Source organism: Capra hircus, chromosome 12, assembly GCF_001704415.2.
Source record: "Capra hircus breed San Clemente chromosome 12, ASM170441v1, whole genome shotgun sequence".
Lineage (NCBI taxonomy): Eukaryota > Metazoa > Chordata > Mammalia > Artiodactyla > Bovidae > Capra > Capra hircus.
In genome coordinates, this window is record NC_030819.1 from 52,978,034 (window position 1) to 52,997,184 (window position 19,151).

Consider the following 19,151-nt stretch of genomic DNA (forward strand, 5'->3'; position numbering starts at 1 on the left):
GTACTTTTATGGATGAGCCTTTGAGCAGCTAAAGGAGGCATGGTTCATTTTATCCCTCAGATCTCCAGTTCAGGCCTTTTCATTATTTCACGGTTCATTGATTATCTGCTATGTGCCAGGAATATATGAAGTCAAAGTTGTTAAAAAAAAATTCAAGTGAGTAAATTTTAAAGATCGTATTGGCTTTATTCAATGATTCATGAGTTGGGCAGCATTCCATTGAGCAGATAGAAAGGAGCTCTGAAGAGCTGGGCAAAGTGGAAGACTTTTATAAGCAGATAGGAGCAGGCAAAGAGGCTGCGAGCCAAGAATAGGTTGTTGGGCACAAGGTCACCTTCCTTTGGGGGGACGCCATGGGGGTCTGTCAGGCAGATTACCTCCCGAGTGCTCAGCAGGTGATTCCAGACTGGTTGAGAATACATTCCTGAGAGAGGCTGAAACTCATCTGTTACATCTGGCATTGAGTCTTGGTTTGGCGATGTGGGCTGAGCACAAGTGACTCCATTTTGGGTTTGTTATTTCTTTTTTTTTCACAAGGTAAATAATCTTATTATTCCCAGAGTCTGTTCTGGGAGTAGGTAAGTATAATACAAAGCAAAGCAGAGACTATGAAACGGAGGTGTAAACACCACACTGTGACTTGGGGGAGGAGCCTTCGAATTGGACCAGACTTCACGGGAGGGTAAGATGGGTAGGACCCTTTAGTCCTGGAGACACCACAGGGAAGCAAAGTACGTTGACTGTGGAAGCTGGAATGTGGATGAACGTGTCTGAGCGAAGGGTGTGTGGAAGTGGGGTAAAGTGTCTGTGGTGAGTGCCCAGAGAGGTGCATTAAACAGCCAACCATGCACCTGTTACCATGCTTGGCAGAGTTGACTTTCTGCATCGAATCAGCAACTGTGTGATGAGAATTCTAGTGCACCACCAATCCCAGGGTGATAATTCTCCCTTGACTGTGAGTTTCTCAGCTGATGCTTCACCTCTTTGTGTTCATATCTTACTGGGTTGGGAACGTGTGCCTCTTTCTGTTTTGTGATCTTTGACACATATCTTTATCTTTAAAAACATCATTTGCACGCTCACTCTGTTCACAGCCCAAGGCTCCCAGAAGGTGGGTTGATGTCCCTGCTTACACCGTGTGGCAATAACCAAACACACATCCATGAAAGTTTGAAAGCCAAGATCACATTAGAAGATTTTCTTAGGAAAGGTGTCTTTTGACACGATGAAGCTTTGTAGGAGCGGGCCAGCACAGCAATGTTCTTATCCTGAGTTTTGAAATATTTTGTTCTTACAGTTACTTGTGTTATTTTGGAATCTTTGTTTTCATTGTTTAGAATTTCTGTCTATACCTGATAGGAGTGTTGTCCCTTGCCCTGACAGTACGGCCAAGTACAGCGTGGTGACGTTTCTACCTCGATTCTTGTACGAGCAGATCAGGAGAGCTGCCAATGCCTTCTTCCTCTTCATTGCCTTATTACAGGTGAGGTTTATATAAAATTCATAGCTTTAATTGCATGCAAAATAAGTTCTTGCTGAAAGGCCACTTAACTGAGAAAGTGTTGTCACACTTGATGAAGTTTGCCTCCTTCATCCAGTCACTGTTTGCATGAATGCAATATTTGCACAAAGGTAGAGTTCTTTAGGTGTTTGCTTAAGGGAATTGCAGTTGTGAAAAGAGGCGTTGAAACATGATGGTGGGGGTCCCACTTTAACCCTGTTTTTGTTCCAAACACAGAGATGTCGGGTAAAATTTTAAAGACATGTAACACACTTAGCTAGTTTTTAAAATAAGGTAATCACTTTGCCACAGGAATGGATAGAACTACAGAAGAGTGAGGAGTGAGTACTGTATTTTCTTCTTCATGGAGAGGATTTTAATGTGCCCCGTCCCTACTTTTGGTCTCTTTATCTTACAGCAAATTCCAGATGTATCTCCAACAGGAAGATACACCACCCTGGTGCCATTGATCATTATTTTAACAATCGCAGGCATCAAAGAGATTGTAGAAGATTTTGTAAGTTTTTTGCTTTTGATAATAACAACATTGTATTGACTGTAACTTACGACTTATTTGTTGCTTTGGGGTCTTTTAAGACAGAAAAATTCGTCTGTAGGCTAACCAGCCTCTCAAGGCTTGTGATGGTATTTGGGGGGAGAAAGTGTGCACACACAAAGTCATAAATGCCCCTACAGTGAGACAGAAGTAGTTCAGTCTGTGTTTACTGATGTCAGGTTGTCTAGAGCAGCAGCCCTGAGGCTATTTTTATTAGACTCTTCTCCCTCTCATCCTTGTCTCAGTGTCTCCAGGTTCACTGGCTCATACTCTCCTCTGTTTTCTGTCTTTTTCTCAGGTTCTCTCTTCTCCCCTTCCTCTCTGTCTGTCTCCCCCTCTCTCTCATACGTGCACACACATTTTCCTGGAAATAGATAAATGAATAAATGCAATGTAAATCAAAGCCAAGGCACTTTATCCATAAAGTTCTTTATCAATAAAATGAACTCAGTTGTTTGTTGGTAATCATGTAGAATAATTCTTTTTGTTCAATCTACAACAATCTAGGAGTAAGAGGTTTATACTTCAAAGTGCTTGTTCCTTGCGATAGCCAAAATATAAGCATTTATATCTCATCTATTGTTACTGTGTTAGCCTCTGAAATTTAGTGAGTGACCTTGACCATCGAACTGAATTTTAGGACATTAGTGTTCCAGCCAGTTGCCTTCTTTGCCCTGTTTTTGCCCAGTCTTATTGTTCGCTGTTTCAGTTATTCATTTGGAACTTTTGAAACTAATCTCTTTTTTTCTTTCTGTAACAGAAGCGACATAAGGCAGACAATGCAGTTAACAAAAAGAAAACCATAGGTAAGATTCCAGGCTGATTCACTTTTTATGCTAGAAAACTTAAGAACAAGACTTGTATTTAAGGAATTTTAAATTGGTAGTTAACGGTGTTGAGAGAAATTGAGGGAAGTAATCTATAAAATACATTAAAAATAGCAAAATGACAGACAAGTCCAACAGAAGGTGAGTCTTAGTAGTTAAGATTTGAACAGGATTTGTGCAGAATTTAAGAAAAGATGGTAGTTTTCAGGAGCGAGACATACTTTATGTCTGTAAAAAGTCAAAGCATTCATACTCCGGCTTTGCATTTGCTCCCTACCTCTGAAAACTTATTCTAGCATTTCTAGAACAGTAGCTCTGTGTTATCAGGGGGTGCATATGTCTTTTGGTAAAATCGTGTAGCAGCACAGTGATGTCCTTCACTTCATATGGACTGAATATGCGTAGATGTAACTTCCTTGCATACACATGCATTTATGTGCGTGCATTGCTGTATATATGGTATGTAAGTATCTTGATGGGGCTCTGTTTTGGGGAGTGGTGGTGTTACACCTTTATGTCTAAGGACATGGTGTATTGGACTTAATCAGTGGAATTTTAAAAGGAGCCTTTTGGAGTTTGGAAAGCTGGTCTTATTCTGATTATCATCGGTATTAACCAATGCATTGTTTTGTTTTTCTTTGTCAGTGTTAAGGAATGGTATGTGGCAAACCATTGTGTGGAAAGAGGTAAAGACTGATTTTATTTTTTAAATTTATGAATTTTAATTGGAGGATAGTTACAATATTGGGATGGCAGATATGCCAGAAAGTACTGCCTTGGAGACTTGTAATTAATTGTTACTGTAGATTTTGGAATCCAGTTTGTGTTAAGACACAAGCCATGTCCATTTCAGGTAAGTGTGGCAGTGTGGTTTTCCCCTGAGACTTCCCTAGAATGGGCGTGTGTATCCTTTGTTCCTGGATCTTCTAGGTGTTCTCTCATGTCGGCTCAGAGCTGGCAAATTCATTGCTCTTGATGGATGTTTCTGAAAATTCACAGCATTTTCTAGTTCCTAAGTCCAGTTCAAGAAACATTTTCCTCTGGTCTTCTGTTGCTATCTTAGTGTCAGTTCAATTTTTTTAAGTTTTTTTTAACTTTTGAGATTCTCACTTCTGACCTTTTTGGTGGAAAGAGTTTGGGTCTGATTAGCACTAAATCTGAAATGATGGAGTCGGGGTTTGGAATCGTCTTGTGTTGGTCCTGAGGCTGAGAGTTGTTGATGCTTTTAGCTTTACAAGAGCAAGAAGGCTTTGCATCCACATGCCTGGAGGTTGGAGTTGGCAGGGCTTGAGAACGGCCTGGTGATTCGGTTGTTGCTAGCGATAAACTGAAGACTGAGAAAGGATCTGCTGTGCCATCTGGGTGTTTCATGTCTACTAAAGTTGGCTTTTTCAGGGAGTGTCTGTTGTGACTGGAGCTTAACGGTCACAAGATGTTCTTGGAGTGTGACTCATGATTCCAAGATGCAAAACTGACTATCTTCATTTCAGAAGAAGACTGTGTTTTAGAAGGGTGACTTATAATAGTTTCCCTTGCTAAGCATTTAATAAGCAATGTTTCAAAATGTCTCTATAACCTTGTGAGTCTTCAGGATGCCCGAGACGTGGTAATGCAGCCTTCATTGTAGTTCTTTTCTTTTAACTCTGTTACTGGCTTACATTAAGCCCCTGGTAATGGCAGCTCACTCCAGTACTCTTGCCTGGAAAATGCCATGGGTGGAGGAGCCTGGTGGGCTGCAGTCCATGGGGTCGCTAAGAGTCGGACACGACTGAGCGACTTCCCTTTCACTTTTCACTTTCATGCTTTGGAGAAGGAAATGGCAGCCCACTCCAGTGTTCTTGCCTGGAGAATCCCAGGGACAGGGGAGCCTGGTGAGCTGCCATCTGTGGGGTCGCACAGAGTCGGACACAACTGAAGCGACTTAGCAGCAGCAGCAGCAGAGTTACATGATAGCACCTTAACCTGATAGACACCCAGAGGTCCTGTATTGTAAATACTGACTGATCTCACTTGGATCTCATTTGGAAGTGGGATGGCCCTTGATCAAGTGGTGGGAAATTCTTGCCTCTGCAGAGGGTGGCAATGCTCCCAGTACTAGAGAAACTCGAAAACCTCCCAGACATTGAGGAATGGCTTTTCTCTCCCTAAAGTCCCTGCTGCCACTCCCCGCCCCCTCCCCAGAAAGGCAGTCATCCTGGCCAGAGTGGAGAATTATTTGAATTTGGGATCTCCCAGCACGGCTTGAAATTGGAGTGATGAGCTCAGAATTTTGGATCTAGGAGCGAATGGATTCAGATTCCTAAATCTCATTCCTGTTTCCCACACACGTTTGCTGAGAGAGGAGAAACAAAACAAAACAAAACAAATACCTGTTATATGCTTTGCCACATGCATTTTTATTTCAGTTAAAAATGCATTGTGCTTATTTAATTGGATCTCTTAGCATGGACCAAGCTTCCTAGGTGCTGCTAGTAGTAAAGAACCTGTCTGCCAGTGCAGGTTAGACATAACAGACTGGGTTTGATCTCTGGGTAGGGAAGATCCCCTGGAGGAGGGCATGGCAACCCATTCCAGTATTCTTACCTGGAGAATCCCGTGGACAGAGAAGCCTGGCAGGCTGCAGTCCATGGGGTTGCACAGAGTCAGATACGACTGAAGCAACTTAGCATGAAGCATGAAGAGCATGGACCAGAGGCAGTCTTAGGAGCTGAAATGCAGATAAGAATTAAGCCTGGCACCTGCCCTTGGAGGGGTTTTAAGCGGTCAGGCTTTAGCTGCCACCCCAGTTGCCTGGTCCAGTGAGGTGTTGAACTCCTCTCTCAGACCCAGCAACTCCAGGCTGGGGCCTCAGAATTTGCATTTTTAAGAGTTCCTCGGTGAGGTTGATGGTGTTGGTCCAGGAATCCCACTCCAGAATCACAGGTGTAGCGGAAGTGATGAGCAGGTAAACAGGATGCTGTATGGACACTGAGCCCTGGGGCGGGGCCTGCTTCAGTTGCCCGGGGCCGTCAGGGAGGGATACCTGGTCTGGACCCACTGGTTCAGGTCAGGAAAGGCTTGCTTCACAGATGTTCCAGTGAAGAGCTGCTGCTGCTGCTAAGTCGCTTCAGCCGTGTCCGACTCCGTGCGACCCCAGAGACGGCAGCCCACCAGGCTCCCCCGTCCCTGGGATTCTCCAGGCAAGAACACTGGAGTGGGTTGCCATTTCCTTCTCCAATGCATGAGAGTGAAAAGTGAAAGTGAAGTTGCTCAGTCATGTCTGACTGTTAGCGACCCCATGGACTGCAGCCCACCAGGCTTCTCCGTCCATGGGATTTTCCAGGCAAGCGTACTGGAGTGGGGTGCCATTGCCTTCTCCGGCAGTGAAGAGCTAACTGGGTGAAATTAGAGGTGGATGGAGAGCCAGTGCATCCTCAGAGCTGCTCAGTGAGGCTGAGAAGATGTGAGAGGACAGGTGATGAGAGGTTGGGGTGATGTGTGGGGCGAGGGGTCAGGCCTGGGGAGCTGGCTGCCTCTCAGGTCCGCAAGCACTGCGACTCGAGCCTGAGACTTGGAAGCTGGAGTCGGCTGTGCTGGTTCTTCAGCTGCAGCAGCAGCTTCAGGGAGGTCTCCGTGACCCTGGCTCTTTTTTCCCCTGTGCTTATTCAGAACTATGAGCAGCCCTGTGAGGCAAGAGGGGATTCAGGGACCATTGCGGGGCTCTTTCCCTCCTTAAGAAACCTTCCTCTAGGTAGTCTTACACATGTAAGGGACAACTGCGCATAAGGACACAAGATAGAAAGCTATTTTCAAATGAAATTCCAAGTAAGTAGTTTCTCATATATAAGAAACTTTTTAGTACTTTTTTTTTTAATCTAAGAAGCATTTCTACCCCATTAGCAAAGACAAGGGAAAGCCATAATTTCCCTGTCCTCCCACTTTGAACTAAAAAAAAAAAAATTCATGGCCTTTCTTCTTTTGAAAACATGAATAATTTTCCTTTCTGGTTTTTGCCTTAACTAATTGCTTCTGATTTTCTTCCATGTAATTAAACAATTCACATAAAATGTTTTTACATTAAGAAAACATATTCAGGTTTTGTAAGTACTTCTGCTTGTGCTGGTTGTCGAAATAGGTATTTGTTGTCTTTGACTTCATTATGGGATCTCCTTTAATTATTTGCTTTTCTTTCACCTTTAAGTTGGATATGAACGTCAAATGTTTACACGCACGGGGAAGGGGTGGCCCTGGGGAAGGGGGATTGATCCAGACAGGCTCTGGATCTGTGCACTTGGCCACTCGCCCTGCTGTCCACAGCCGTGGGGATGGACATGCGTGTGTTTGTAAGTGGATGAATAGCTGTGAGAAAGTGGGACCTTGATCATTGTGACTCATCTCTCTTCTCCTGCCCCTGCGTTCAGCATCATTGTGAAAAGGCAGTATTACCATTCATCTGTATTGAAATGTTCTTACTGTTGTCGAGGAGAAGGATTTGAGCTTCTCTGCCTTGAACATCATGGCACAGTTACACAGCAATTTTTCCTCCAGATGTTTAACCACTTTGCGCTTTCTTGTCTCTCATGGGTCTGTGTCCTTGTCCCCGGGTTCTAGGTGGCCGTGGGAGACATCGTCAAAGTCGTCAACGGGCAGTACCTTCCAGCAGACGTGGTCCTGCTCTCCTCCAGGTCAGGTGGGCTTGTGGGCACGGCTTTGAAGTCGGTGTTGAGAACAGTAGAGTGTCCCCTGGTGCCTGGAGAGGACTCCGGTCACCTTCTGTCCATCTCCGGGTCACCACCGCCTCCCACTCTCCTCCTTTTACCCCTTTGCGTTGTCCTGCCTTCACATTGTACTTTTTCCTGAACTTTTCTGTTTTTTGATTCGTTTTCATCTCGTGGCTGTTCTGGGCTATTCCTCATTGGTAGGGAAATATTTCAGAGCAGTGGAGTGATGTGTTGAGTAGCATTGAGGTCACAGAGTCTCTGAAACTTGAGGACCAGCTCTGATGGAGGGTCTAGCCCAGCAGCCTTCCCCAGAATCCAGGCCTCCGTTCACTGGAGGTTCAGAGACCACAGGCATTTCTCAGTGTCCATGTGACTTGCAGATGGCCCATATTTTGCCCCCTTTCTGTCCAAGCATCGTTGCCTTGTTTTCTAGGTAATTTGTGTCACGGAGATGTCATCACCAAGGGGCATAAGTGATAGACGTCTGAGTCCTTGACTTTCCCCTGGATGACACAAAAACATCTATCAGAGAAGAAAAGCCCAAATCAGGATAAGAATACACTTGAACTTGAGCTCAAGGTTAAACTAGATGCTGTATCGATGTGCTGCTGGGAATCAGCTGTCACACTGGGTGTGTGTAATTTGAGCACAGACAGACTTTCTTTTATGGGACCGGATCACTCATTTTGTCAGATTTTAAGCCTTAGCACGAATTTTCTCCTTGAGATAAGAAGCTTAATAAAAGCACCCCAGCCCTGTAGAGCAGGAAAAACACTGTATACGCTGGGGCAGGTCTCAGGTTTGTCCCTAATGATCAGTAACCAAGAAACTCAGAAATAGTAAAACGTTGATCACTTGATGGTTTGGGTTATGAGGATTGGATGTGACCCTCAGAAAGCCTGGTTTGAAGGCAGCGTGTCTGAGCAGACGTCACGTCACCCCTGTGCTTGCTGGTGTTTGTGCCAAGCCACCTGCTGAGCACGTTAGCCCATCTAACCTTCCCAGCAACCCTAGACCTCCCTGCTTGGTCCATGAGAAATCATAGGATGCAGAGAGATGGGACAGCTGACCGAGGTCACACCCCCAGGAAGGGCAGTGCCAGGAGACCTTACTTGGCTGCTGGTCGTAGAATCTGTTCTCTTAACCCCGAACTCTGCTGCCCAGATCTGAATATCTGAACTCGGGGCGTAGTCTCTGCCATGCTTATGTTTCTTCTTTGAATTCTCTGTCCTTGAAACTAGGTGTTTTGAGTAAAAATTTGCCTGTAGACATAGTAGAAACTGTAGAAGGAAAAGGCCTGCAATCCCCTGCCTTGGTTTCTCAGCTCCTCCGGCCGCTATCTCGTTCAGAAGCCGCGAGTGCGGCTCTTGTGGGCGGGCAGCTCTTGTGGTCAAGAGCAAGCCGGCCTCCGACTTTCAGGGTCCCTGAGCCCACTGGGCCGGTCTTAGCTGGGACATCTTGTATACTTCCCATCACGTGCCTGTCCCCTTCTGTTCCTCCTCTGTTACTTCTGCCCGCGTGAGGTCAGGTGCCGTCGTGTGCGGCCCTTGTGGGTGGATCACTGGACTAGAGCGCCCGTCTGGCTGCCCGGTCAGTCGCTGCTCCTGCGGCGGTCGAGTCTGACACCCCTGTGAGGGTCCGCCAGCAGAGTTTCCATGGTGGAGGCTCTGTCAGCCGTGACGTGCCAGAGTGGACCTTACTCAACTTGGCCGTTTTGTTTTCTCTCTCCTTAGTGAACCTCAGGCAATGTGTTACGTTGAAACAGCCAATCTGGACGGGGAGACGAACCTTAAAATACGTCAGGTAACGTGGCCCTTTACCACTTGCATCGACACGGAGCCCAGATTGTAAGGGCGCTTCCTACAGGTTAACCGTCGGTGCTGTTTCCAGAGCGAACAAAATGTTCAGTCACAAAAGGTTATGCCTTCACCCTGATAGGATCCGTGGGAAGAGCACGGTTAGGAGAGGGATTCCTTGGGAGTGATGACAAAATTAGAAAAAGTGGGCTTCATTAGAGCGTAGGCCACGCAGGGAGCCATGTCTTGGCTTATATCTTACACATGTTCGGGTGGCTGGAAAGGGATTCTGGGAGAGGCAGTGGGCTGCACGTGCAGTGGACAGAGGACCCAGATGGGCTCCGGGTGCCTCACTGGACTTTGTTGTTTTCATGGAGATTCTAATTCTAGGAGTAGTACATTAGATTTCCAGTGTACAAAATGTCCATGCCTTAAATAAAGTTATTCTTACCATATATTTTAATTCTTGAATGGAGATTAGTCTTTACTAGAAAAGTTTTAAGTTTCAACTAACAATGATTCATTTTGACACTTCAGTTTTCTGCGGTACCCAGAGGAATTTGATGATTCTGTCCACATAGTTTTCATTTCTATGTTAGATATTTGGCTTAGACATTTTATTTTTCTCTTTAAAGAAGAGTTACAGGGCATTACATATCACAGTGTATTAAAGGGGTCCTTTGTGCTGTGTTTATGGTCATGTCAGGATACCGCTAATGAAGGATGCTTTCTGTAAGGTGTTTTGGTGTGCTAATTATCATACGGAAGCTCCAGTACTTGGCCACCTGATGCGAAAAGCTGACTCAGTGGAAAAGACCTTGATGCTGGGAAAGATTGAAGGCAGGAAGAAAAGGGGACGACAGAGGATGAGATGGTTGGATAGCATCACCGATCAATGGACATGAGCTTGAGCAAACTCTGGGAGACAGTGAAGGACAGGGAAGCCTGGTGTGCTGCCGTCTACGGGGTCTCAAAGAGTTGGACAGGATGTGTCAGCATAGTAGTAGAGTCTTGACTTTCTGCTTTGTTGAATTTTGTTGAACCTTTTCTATTCGGTTGCTGGGGCCAAAGCCACCTATGACCCATCCTAAGGGGTTGATACGTTTGAGGACCCCCTCCCCCAAAACTATTCCATTTTAGTCTTCCCTTTGGGTTAACAGTAGGGGTGCTGAGTGTCGTTCCTAAGCCTGGAAGGTTGTGTTCAGTTTCCTCTTGGGGTTGAACGTTTTAGGGTTTGAGTCACACTGCGGACATGCAGACGAGGGAGGTGCTGATGAAGTTGTCTGGGACCATAGAGTGCGAAGGGCCCAATCGCCACCTCTACGACTTCACCGGGAACTTGAACTTGGATGGGAAAAGGTACCACTTCCTTTTGTCTTGGTGGTTTTTATTTTAATCCTTCATGTGACTTAAGAATTATATGTAGGAGCTTTGGGAAATATCAGTTTGTCTTCTGGTTTCATAATGTTTTAAAACAGATTTCTCCATGTTGAGCTTTTTTCGAAACACCATTTTAAATCAATTTAAGCCTTCCCTGAAATTTAAGGAAAGACCTGATTTTTGGCAAGGAAATGTCACAAGGGTCTGAAATGAGGTTCACAAAACTCACCTGGTGTGTCTGTCTCTGTGTATTACCCATCAGGTAGAAGCCTCGTTGGTTTCGAGTGCATAGAGTTGTGCAGAAAAGCAGAAGAGAGGTGTCTGAAGTGTACAAAGGCTAACAGTTATTACAGAAACATCCTTTTTATTTATCTTTTTGCTTGCTTCTAAGTAGTCTATGCTTTTAGCAAGTTAAATGAAAGGACAACTGTCCTCCCATTAGAATGTTCACGGCCCTGTTGTCTGTATTATGTCATCCTTGTCCTCTTGGCATTTGCTTTATCATTTGAGTCATTTTTTGTCATTACGTTGGGGTGCAGTGTCTCTCTTCTGCTCATCTTTCATCACCATGCCTCTTACTAGCGCTCCCCACCTTCACATTTGAACAGACCCAAAGGGAAAGGACCCAGCCATAGGAATCAACCTAAGATAACTCTGACAACTCTTAAGTGTGACAGCTCTCTTGGTCTCATGCAGTCCGCAGAGCAATTCTGTAGACTATCTTTTAAAATTTCTAAATTCTCACTCAGGCTTTTATTTAATGAAGTCATCTTTAACAGATCTGATATTATAGCTTTGGTGTGGTTTTTTTTTTGCCCTATAATTTATAAACTGACTTTCCCAAATGAATAAACTTCTGGTTATCTTAGCAAGTTCCTTTTTGGATATCGAGTTTCCTAATAGAGTTATACGGAGAAGGCAATGGCACCCCACTCCAGTACTCTTGCCTGGAAAAGCCCATGGATGGAGGAGCCTGGTAGGCTGCAGTCCATGGGGTCGCTAAGAGTCAGACACGACTGAGTGACTTCACTTTCACTTTTCACTTTCATGCATTGGAGAAGGAAATGGCAACCCACTCCAGTGTTCTTGCCTAGAGGATCCCAGGGACGGGGGAGCCTGGTGAGCTGCCAGCTATGGGGTCGCACAGAGTCGGACACGACTGAAGTGACTTAGCAGCAGCAGCAATAGAGTTATAAGAGACAATATTTCCTCTTAATGTTTTAAAGAAAAAAAAAAAAGAAACCTTTTCTGTGTTGATGAATGGATGAGGTCAGCCTTTCTGTGTGGGTCTCTTTTGGGGTAGATTAAGCCAATGGTAACCTTTATGGCCCCTGTGTCGCAGTGAAGTAGTCTGAATTTGACTAAAGGAAACACTTCATTTATTGTGGGTTTTTGTTTAAGGGGAAAGCTCATGCTCGTTTTTTTTGAACTCTCATTGAATATAAATATTGTTTCTTGTTTTCAGCCCCGTTGCCCTTGGGCCGGACCAGATCTTATTGAGAGGCACACAGCTTAGAAACACTCAATGGGGCTTTGGCATAGTTGTCTACACTGGACATGACACCAAGCTCATGCAGGTAAAACATTTCTGTGCTGAGAAACAATGCCGATTTTAGTCTATTTTTTCCTGGTTTTTTTTTTTTTTTTTAATGGAGCAGAGGGTGGAAAATGCATATGTTGCATTTAACAGGCTCGAGTTTTGTCTGTGAACCTAAATTTGGAAAGGAGGGACCTTTATTTTGGTTCCCAGGTGGTTTTTCCTGGTTTTCTTTTATTGTATCAGGTATTTGTTACCTCTTGCCTGAAATATCCACCGTCTTTATTTTCTGGATCTAATGGGACAATCAGTCCTCACCTTTTTTGTCTTCAAACTCAAGGCAGGGGATTTGTTCTAACTTCTTTATTTTTCTTTCTACTTCTCCTTTTCGCACAATTGATTGAGATTTTATAGGAAATTGTCTTATTTAAATGAATTGTAGGCAGTTGAAAATCAGTTAGTTTTGAAATCATGTTTGTTCTTTGTATCCTATACCAAAGAGAAAAAGTACTAAAATGATTTTGTTCCTTCTCCCTGTTCATTTTTTAAAGATTATTATTATCATCAAGATTGGCTTTTCAGCTTGTCTGCCCTTTTGTATAACGTCCGAGGCACATGTTTGGTGATATTCCTTGATTTAAAAGTGTTTAGTGGCCACCATGCACCATGTCTTGTGGCAGGCTGTGTGGATACAAAAGTGAAAGGCCCAGTCTTGCCCCTCCCCCCCAGAGAGTTAGATAGACCGAGGAGTGATGGGGATTGCAGAGTGGAGAGATGATTGTGTGATGCAGGTCATTCCCGAGGGTCACGGGTCCATGGGGACTTTCCAGGTGGCTCAGTGGTGAAGAATCCACCTGTCAATGCAGGAGACACAAGAGATGAGGATTCAGTCCCTGAGCTGGGAAGATTCCTTGGAGTAGGAGATGGCAACCCACTCCAGTATTCTTGCCTGGAAATTCCGTGGGCAGAGGAGCCTGGAGGACTACAGTCCATGGGGTCACGTAGAGTTGGACGTGACTGAGCATGCATGCGCGCGCGCGCGCACACACACACACACACACACACACACACACACACACACAGAGGTCCATATGGAAGGCCAACCAGCCCAGCTTAGGAGGTGTCATGTGACCAGATACCAAGAAGCACATTTTAGATGTTGAATTGAAGAACAGAGGCTGTTGTGTTGGTCCACTCTTGAAGGTCAAATGATATAGGAGGAGAGAGTTAGCTATTGATTAAGACCAGTGGCGGAATAGGCGATAGCACCCCACTCCAGTGCTCTTGCCTGGAAAATCCCATGGACGGAGAAGCCTGGTGGGCTGCAGTCCATGGGGTGGCGAAGAGTTGGACACAACTGAGCGACTTCACTTTCACTTTTCACTTTCATGCATTAGAGAAGGAAATGACAACCCACTCCAGTGTTCTTGCCTGGAGAATCCCAGGAACGGGGGAGCCTGGTGAGCTGCCGTCTATGGGGTCACATGGAGTTGGACACGACTGAAGTGATTTAGCAGCAGCAGCAGCAGGACCAATGGGGTGGTATAGCCCAGTGTCGACACCAGCTGGTCACTGCAATGCAGACGGGAGAGGAAGGTCGAGGGGATTAGAAGAGCTGAGACTCACTGAAGTGGAGGAAGATTGATGAGTGACAGGCCTCTGTGCAGGGCACTTGGCTTTGACCTCCCGGGGCAGAGGGTTTGTGGAGTGGAGGGACCCAGGCCTGATTCCCAGCGGGTAGGATGCTAAAGGAAAGCTGTCGGAGGCTATTGAGGAATGATGGACGATGCAGGGACCACAGCATTTGGTGACCGTAGGATGAGAGCCAGGTAGAGAGCGACGCCGAAGCCAGTGGCTCGAGTCCTCAGGGAGTGGGGGGAGGCAAGAGTTGGTGGACTTGCTGGGGGAAGGGGCAGAAGGTGGTGTAGCCAGTGCAGGAATGTTACATGTGGGTTTTAAACACAGCTCTGGAGGAAGAAAGTGTCAGAGTATTCGGGGGTCCTGAGTAGACGCTTAGTAACACTGTCTTCTGCAGCATGGGAGTCGGCACAGAGACCCCTCTGCCGGGGGAACCTCCTGGGAAGCGTGGGTGAGGCAGGGGCAGGGAGGAGGCCTGGGGCCGAGGGCAGTCCTGGTGCTGGAGGCAGGCGGGTTGCTGCAGAGGGCGTGCTGGGCAGGAGGGGTCCATGGCAGCTCACAGAGAGAGGAGCTGGTGAGTGCTGGGAGGCAGCTCCTGAGTGGATGAAGTCTTGTGCTTACCTGGGATACACCTGCTCCAGCCTTCCTGCAGTTCCTCACCTGTCCACCAGCACTGATCAGAACACGTGAAGTGTGTGGGTTTGGAACGGCTGTGCGGAAGACCTGATCTCTGTGAATAGCTTAGTGCCCTGCCACCTGCGGAGGGTCCTCACCCTGCCCCAGCCCGGCATCAGCAGCCAGCGGCCAGAGCTGGAAGCTCCGGCGGCCGCACTTCACCTCCGTCTTTATGATGAAGTGACAGAGCATGAGGCTCAGATTTGGGCAGGGCCCTGAGGCTAGTTTTCAGGTTGTGCATTTTACAAATGTGACCGCTCGCTAATATTCCTTGTACCCTGAGTGGTTCTTTTTTTCAGGGTGCAGTACTGTTTCTCTATGGAAATCTTGGGCTTCCCCGCTGGCTCAGTGGGTAAAGAGCCCACCTGCAATGTAGGAGACTCAGGAGATGCGTGTTCTGTCCCTGGGTTGGGAAGATCCCCTGGAGAAGGAAATGGCAACTCACTCCAGTGTTCTTGCCCGAAAAAATCCCACGGACAAAGGAGCCTGGCTGGCTAGAGTCTGTGGGATCACAGAGAGTCATACACGACTGAGCAACTAAGCGTACTGTTTCTCTAGACCGAGTGTTGGTAATACAGCTTTGTTAACCAAGGAGTAAGAGATAATTAAGTGACACTCAAGAGTGATTCTGCCCTCCCTTCAGTGAACAAGGTACACTAAGTGAACTCATGAGGTCTGTGTCCCCTGAGTGTGCTGGGCACCTTCCTTGCCTCTGCCTATGGTAAGCCTCTTTGTGAGGCTTCTTACAGGTTGACTGCTCAAGTGCAGAATAATGGAAAGCCCCAGGAACAGCTGTGCTAGGGTTGCTGTGCCTTTAGGGCTGAAACAACAAGTGAAGATAATGAGCTTTTAAAAGGAATATAATATAACACACGTAGCTGGAAGCCATCCTGTTTGTGAAATAACATTTCCCGTCTGTACTTGTACTGCTTAACCACAGAGAGGAAACACGTTGCTTTAGGGTTCTTCTTTTTTGTTTTTTTCAACTCTCACCTCAATGTCTTTCACTCTTCAGAGTTCCCTCATTTCATGTGGAGAGTACTTACTGGTAAAAAATATTTCAATGTCTGCTGTTTCTGTTGATTGATTGAATGGGAAAGAGATACCGTCACATTAATAACAGCAAACAGTGCCCCATGCATTGTTCCAAGAAACTTGCATTTATGAATTCACTGATTTCTCACAACAGTGCTATGAAGAATATGAATTGTTGTTCCTATTTTCTAGATGAGGACACAGGTGCAGAACCTAAGTAAGTTATCAAAGTTATATTCCCAGTAAGAGAGAGCTGGGATTCAAATCTAGGCAGTCTGGCTCCTTGTTCTGACTAGTACCTTGCTGACTGTTTTCTTAGAAGGGAATCAAACGTGTAAAGTTCAGGCCTGATTTAAGGTTTTGCAAAATCTGATGTTTTGGCCTGTTTCTATTTAGAACTCCATCACTCAGAAGTAGCAGTATTTTCTGAGAATTTTGGAGAGGAATTTAAATCAGATTCCTACTTGCATTATTACAGGCTCATCGCTACAAGGAGAAATGCTTAGGGAAGGGGGGTCAGCACGTAGATCTTGTGTCCCCTAAGTGCATGGGCTGAAGCCAGAAGTTTTGGGTTGTTGCTCTTGTGTTTAATGAAACACAGCTTCTCTTAACCCAGTTAACTGGCCAGGATTTAGACACTGGGAGAGACCAGAAGTTATTAAACTTACAGAGTCATAGAAATAATGTTTATTGTAAATTTTTTGCTACTTGTATCTCCAATAAATGTTTATTAAAAATAACTTTTAAAAGATTGGGGTAGGCAGTCTTGAAACGGGTCTTCTAGCTCATGCCATGAGGCCAAAGGTGATGTGTCAACCCTATCAACTTTGAGACGATATTTGATAAGTTGGCCTTTACTGATGGATTTCCATTTAGATTCCAGAGGAAATTTTTAAAAAAATCTTCAAAGGATGAATAATTTAGTGAACTATAAAGTGAAACTAAAATGAAGCTCCAAAATCACTGCAGATGGTGACTGCAACCATGAAATTGAAAGATGCTTGTTCCTTGGAAGAAAAGCTTTGACAAACCTAGACAACATATTAAAAAGCAGAGACATTACTTTGCTAACAAAGGTCCGTCAGTCAAAGCTATGGTTTTTCTAGTAGTCATGTATGGATGTGAGAGTTGGACTATAAAGAAAGCTGAGTGCCAAAGAATTGATGCTTTTGAACTGTGGTGTTGGAGAAGACTCTTGAGAGTCCATTGGACAGCAAGGAGATCAGACCAGTCCATCCTAAAGGAGATCAGTCCTGAATATTCATTGGAAGGGCTGATGTTAAAGCTGAAACTCCAATACTTTGGCTTCCTGATGCAAAGAGCTGACTCATTGGAAAAGACCCTGATGCTGGGAAAGATTGAGGGCAGGAGGAGAAGGGGATGACAAAAGATGACATGGTTGGATGGCATCACCGACTCGATGGACATGAGTTTGAACAAGCTTCGGGAGTTGGTGATGGACAGGGAAGCCTAGCGTGCTGCAGTCCGTGGGGTCACAAAGAATCAGACACAACTAAGCGACTGAACTGAACTGAAAGTGAAATGGAAAAAAAAGAGTATATATGAAGGAAATGGTGCTATGCTGTTTGGATTCTTATAAGACTACAAAATCACTAGCTTTGTGACTCCTAGACTCCCCAGCCTCACAGAAAGCCATAGTGACAGTAGTCCTGGGTTTGGGGATAGAATTTGGATAAGTTTCAGCCTCCTGTGGCCTGAGATTCTCTATGGAATGTAGGAATGAGTCACCTCTCATTTTTATCTTGATTTTGTTCCCACATTGTGACTTGCAGGGACATTTCCATCCTAGCTCTGTTGGGGTTTGATAGATTGGGAAGAGGGAGGGAGAGAGTGGACTCGAGCTGGCACCATTTTTATGGCCAGTCAGTGCCCTGCAAGCATTCAGATCACCTGATCTTGCGAATCAGTGTCTCCTGTAGAGGGACAAGGCTCAGGACACATGGGAGACTAGTGTGGAGCTCCCGCCACTCCACCCCCACTGTCCTCCCTGGGCTTCTGCTCTGTCTTCCTCCAGGAAGGGTTGTCACCATCTGCTGTATTACTGCGTCAGTTTCCTCTTGCTTCTACAACAAATCGCACAAGTGCCGTGGCTTACGACCACATGAAGCTCTTACATGATGTTCTGTAGGGCGGAGGTCTGATGAGGGTCTCATCCACATCGTGGTGTTGGCCAGCAGCCTTCCTCTTGAGAACATTCCAGGAGGTTCCAGAGGAGACTCCTTTCTTGCCTTTCCCAGCCTCCTAGAGGCTGCCTGAATTTCTTGGATGGCAACCCACTCCAGTATTCTTGCCTGGAGAATCCCATGGACAGAGGAGCCTGGTGGGTTACAGACCATGGGGTTGCAAAGAGTTGGACACGACTGAGTGACTAAGCACGCCCGTCTTAGGGACTTCATGGCTCAGTGGTAAAGAATCTGCGTGCCAGTGCAGGAGACTCAGGTTTGATCCCTGGGTTGGGAAGATCTGGAGAAGGCAATGGCAACCCGCTCCAGTATTCTTGCTGGGAAACCCCATGGCCAGAGGAGCCTGGCGGGCTTTAGTCCACGGGGTCGTAAAGAGTCAGACATGGCTGAGGGACTAAACAGTGACATCCATCTTCAGAGCATCAGCACCGCATCTCTTCGGCCATCTGTCTGTAGTTACATCTCCCTCTGACCACAGCTGGGAAGGGATCTCCTCCTTCTCTGCTTTTGAAGACCTAAGTAATTAAATTGGGCCCATTTGGAGAATTGAGGTTAATCTCCCTAAGTCATACCAGAAAAGCCCCCTTGCCATATAAAGGAACATATTCGTGGTCCAGGTCATCTTGGGGAGGACCGTTATTCTGTTCACCACAGCTATCTTCAGAGATTTTCAAAAAATGACTTTGAGTGAATAGCTGTCCATTGCAAACAGTTGTGTTGACTCTTCCACTGCAGAGGGTATGCAGTTCCAAAGGTGACGTGCTGCTGCTGCTGCTGCTGCTGCTAAGTCGCTTTAGTCGTGTCCGACTCTGTGCGACCCCATAGATGGCAGCCCACCAGGCTCCCCAGTCCCTGGGATTCTCCAGGCAAGAACACTGGAGTGGGTTGCCATTTCCTTCTCCAATGCATGAAAGTGAAAAGTGAAAGGGAAGTCGCTCAGTTGTGTCCGACTCTTAGCGACCCCATGGACTGTAGCCTACCAGGCTCCTCCATCCATAGGATTTTCCAGGCAAGAGTACTGGAGTGGGGTGCTGGTCCTCAAATCTGGTCTTAGTGAAGCTTTCTGGACTCACTCGCTTATTGTGTAGCTGGGCTGGTTTCCCCACCAGCAGTGAGAAAGCCGGCCACGAGCATTTACAGAGGGCTGCACTGTCTTTCTGCTTTTGTCGTTGCTTCCTGCCCGTATTCTGTCTGTTGTTAGGACCTTAGGACTCTGTTCAGAATTCTCCTGGCCCCTCAAGCTTTCCTGACTCTTCTTTGTTTCTTGTTCACAGTTTTCCAAATGAACTCTTCGTCTGTCCA

At 45.9% G+C, this 19,151-nt stretch overlaps 1 protein-coding gene across 1 annotated transcript in view; it reads left to right on the forward strand.

Annotated features, from left to right (window-relative positions):
- ATP8A2 (ATPase phospholipid transporting 8A2) overlaps nt 1-19,151 on the forward strand; it is a 465,925-nt gene that overhangs the window by 93,788 nt on the left and 352,986 nt on the right. The window contains exons 3-10 of the mRNA XM_018056568.1: nt 1,384-1,483; nt 1,920-2,018; nt 2,818-2,863; nt 3,530-3,570; nt 7,475-7,548; nt 9,318-9,387; nt 10,612-10,739; nt 12,226-12,337. Coding sequence (XP_017912057.1) covers nt 1,384-1,483; nt 1,920-2,018; nt 2,818-2,863; nt 3,530-3,570; nt 7,475-7,548; nt 9,318-9,387; nt 10,612-10,739; nt 12,226-12,337 — 670 coding nt within the window. The remainder of the gene's footprint in view (nt 1-1,383; nt 1,484-1,919; nt 2,019-2,817; nt 2,864-3,529; nt 3,571-7,474; nt 7,549-9,317; nt 9,388-10,611; nt 10,740-12,225; nt 12,338-19,151) is intronic.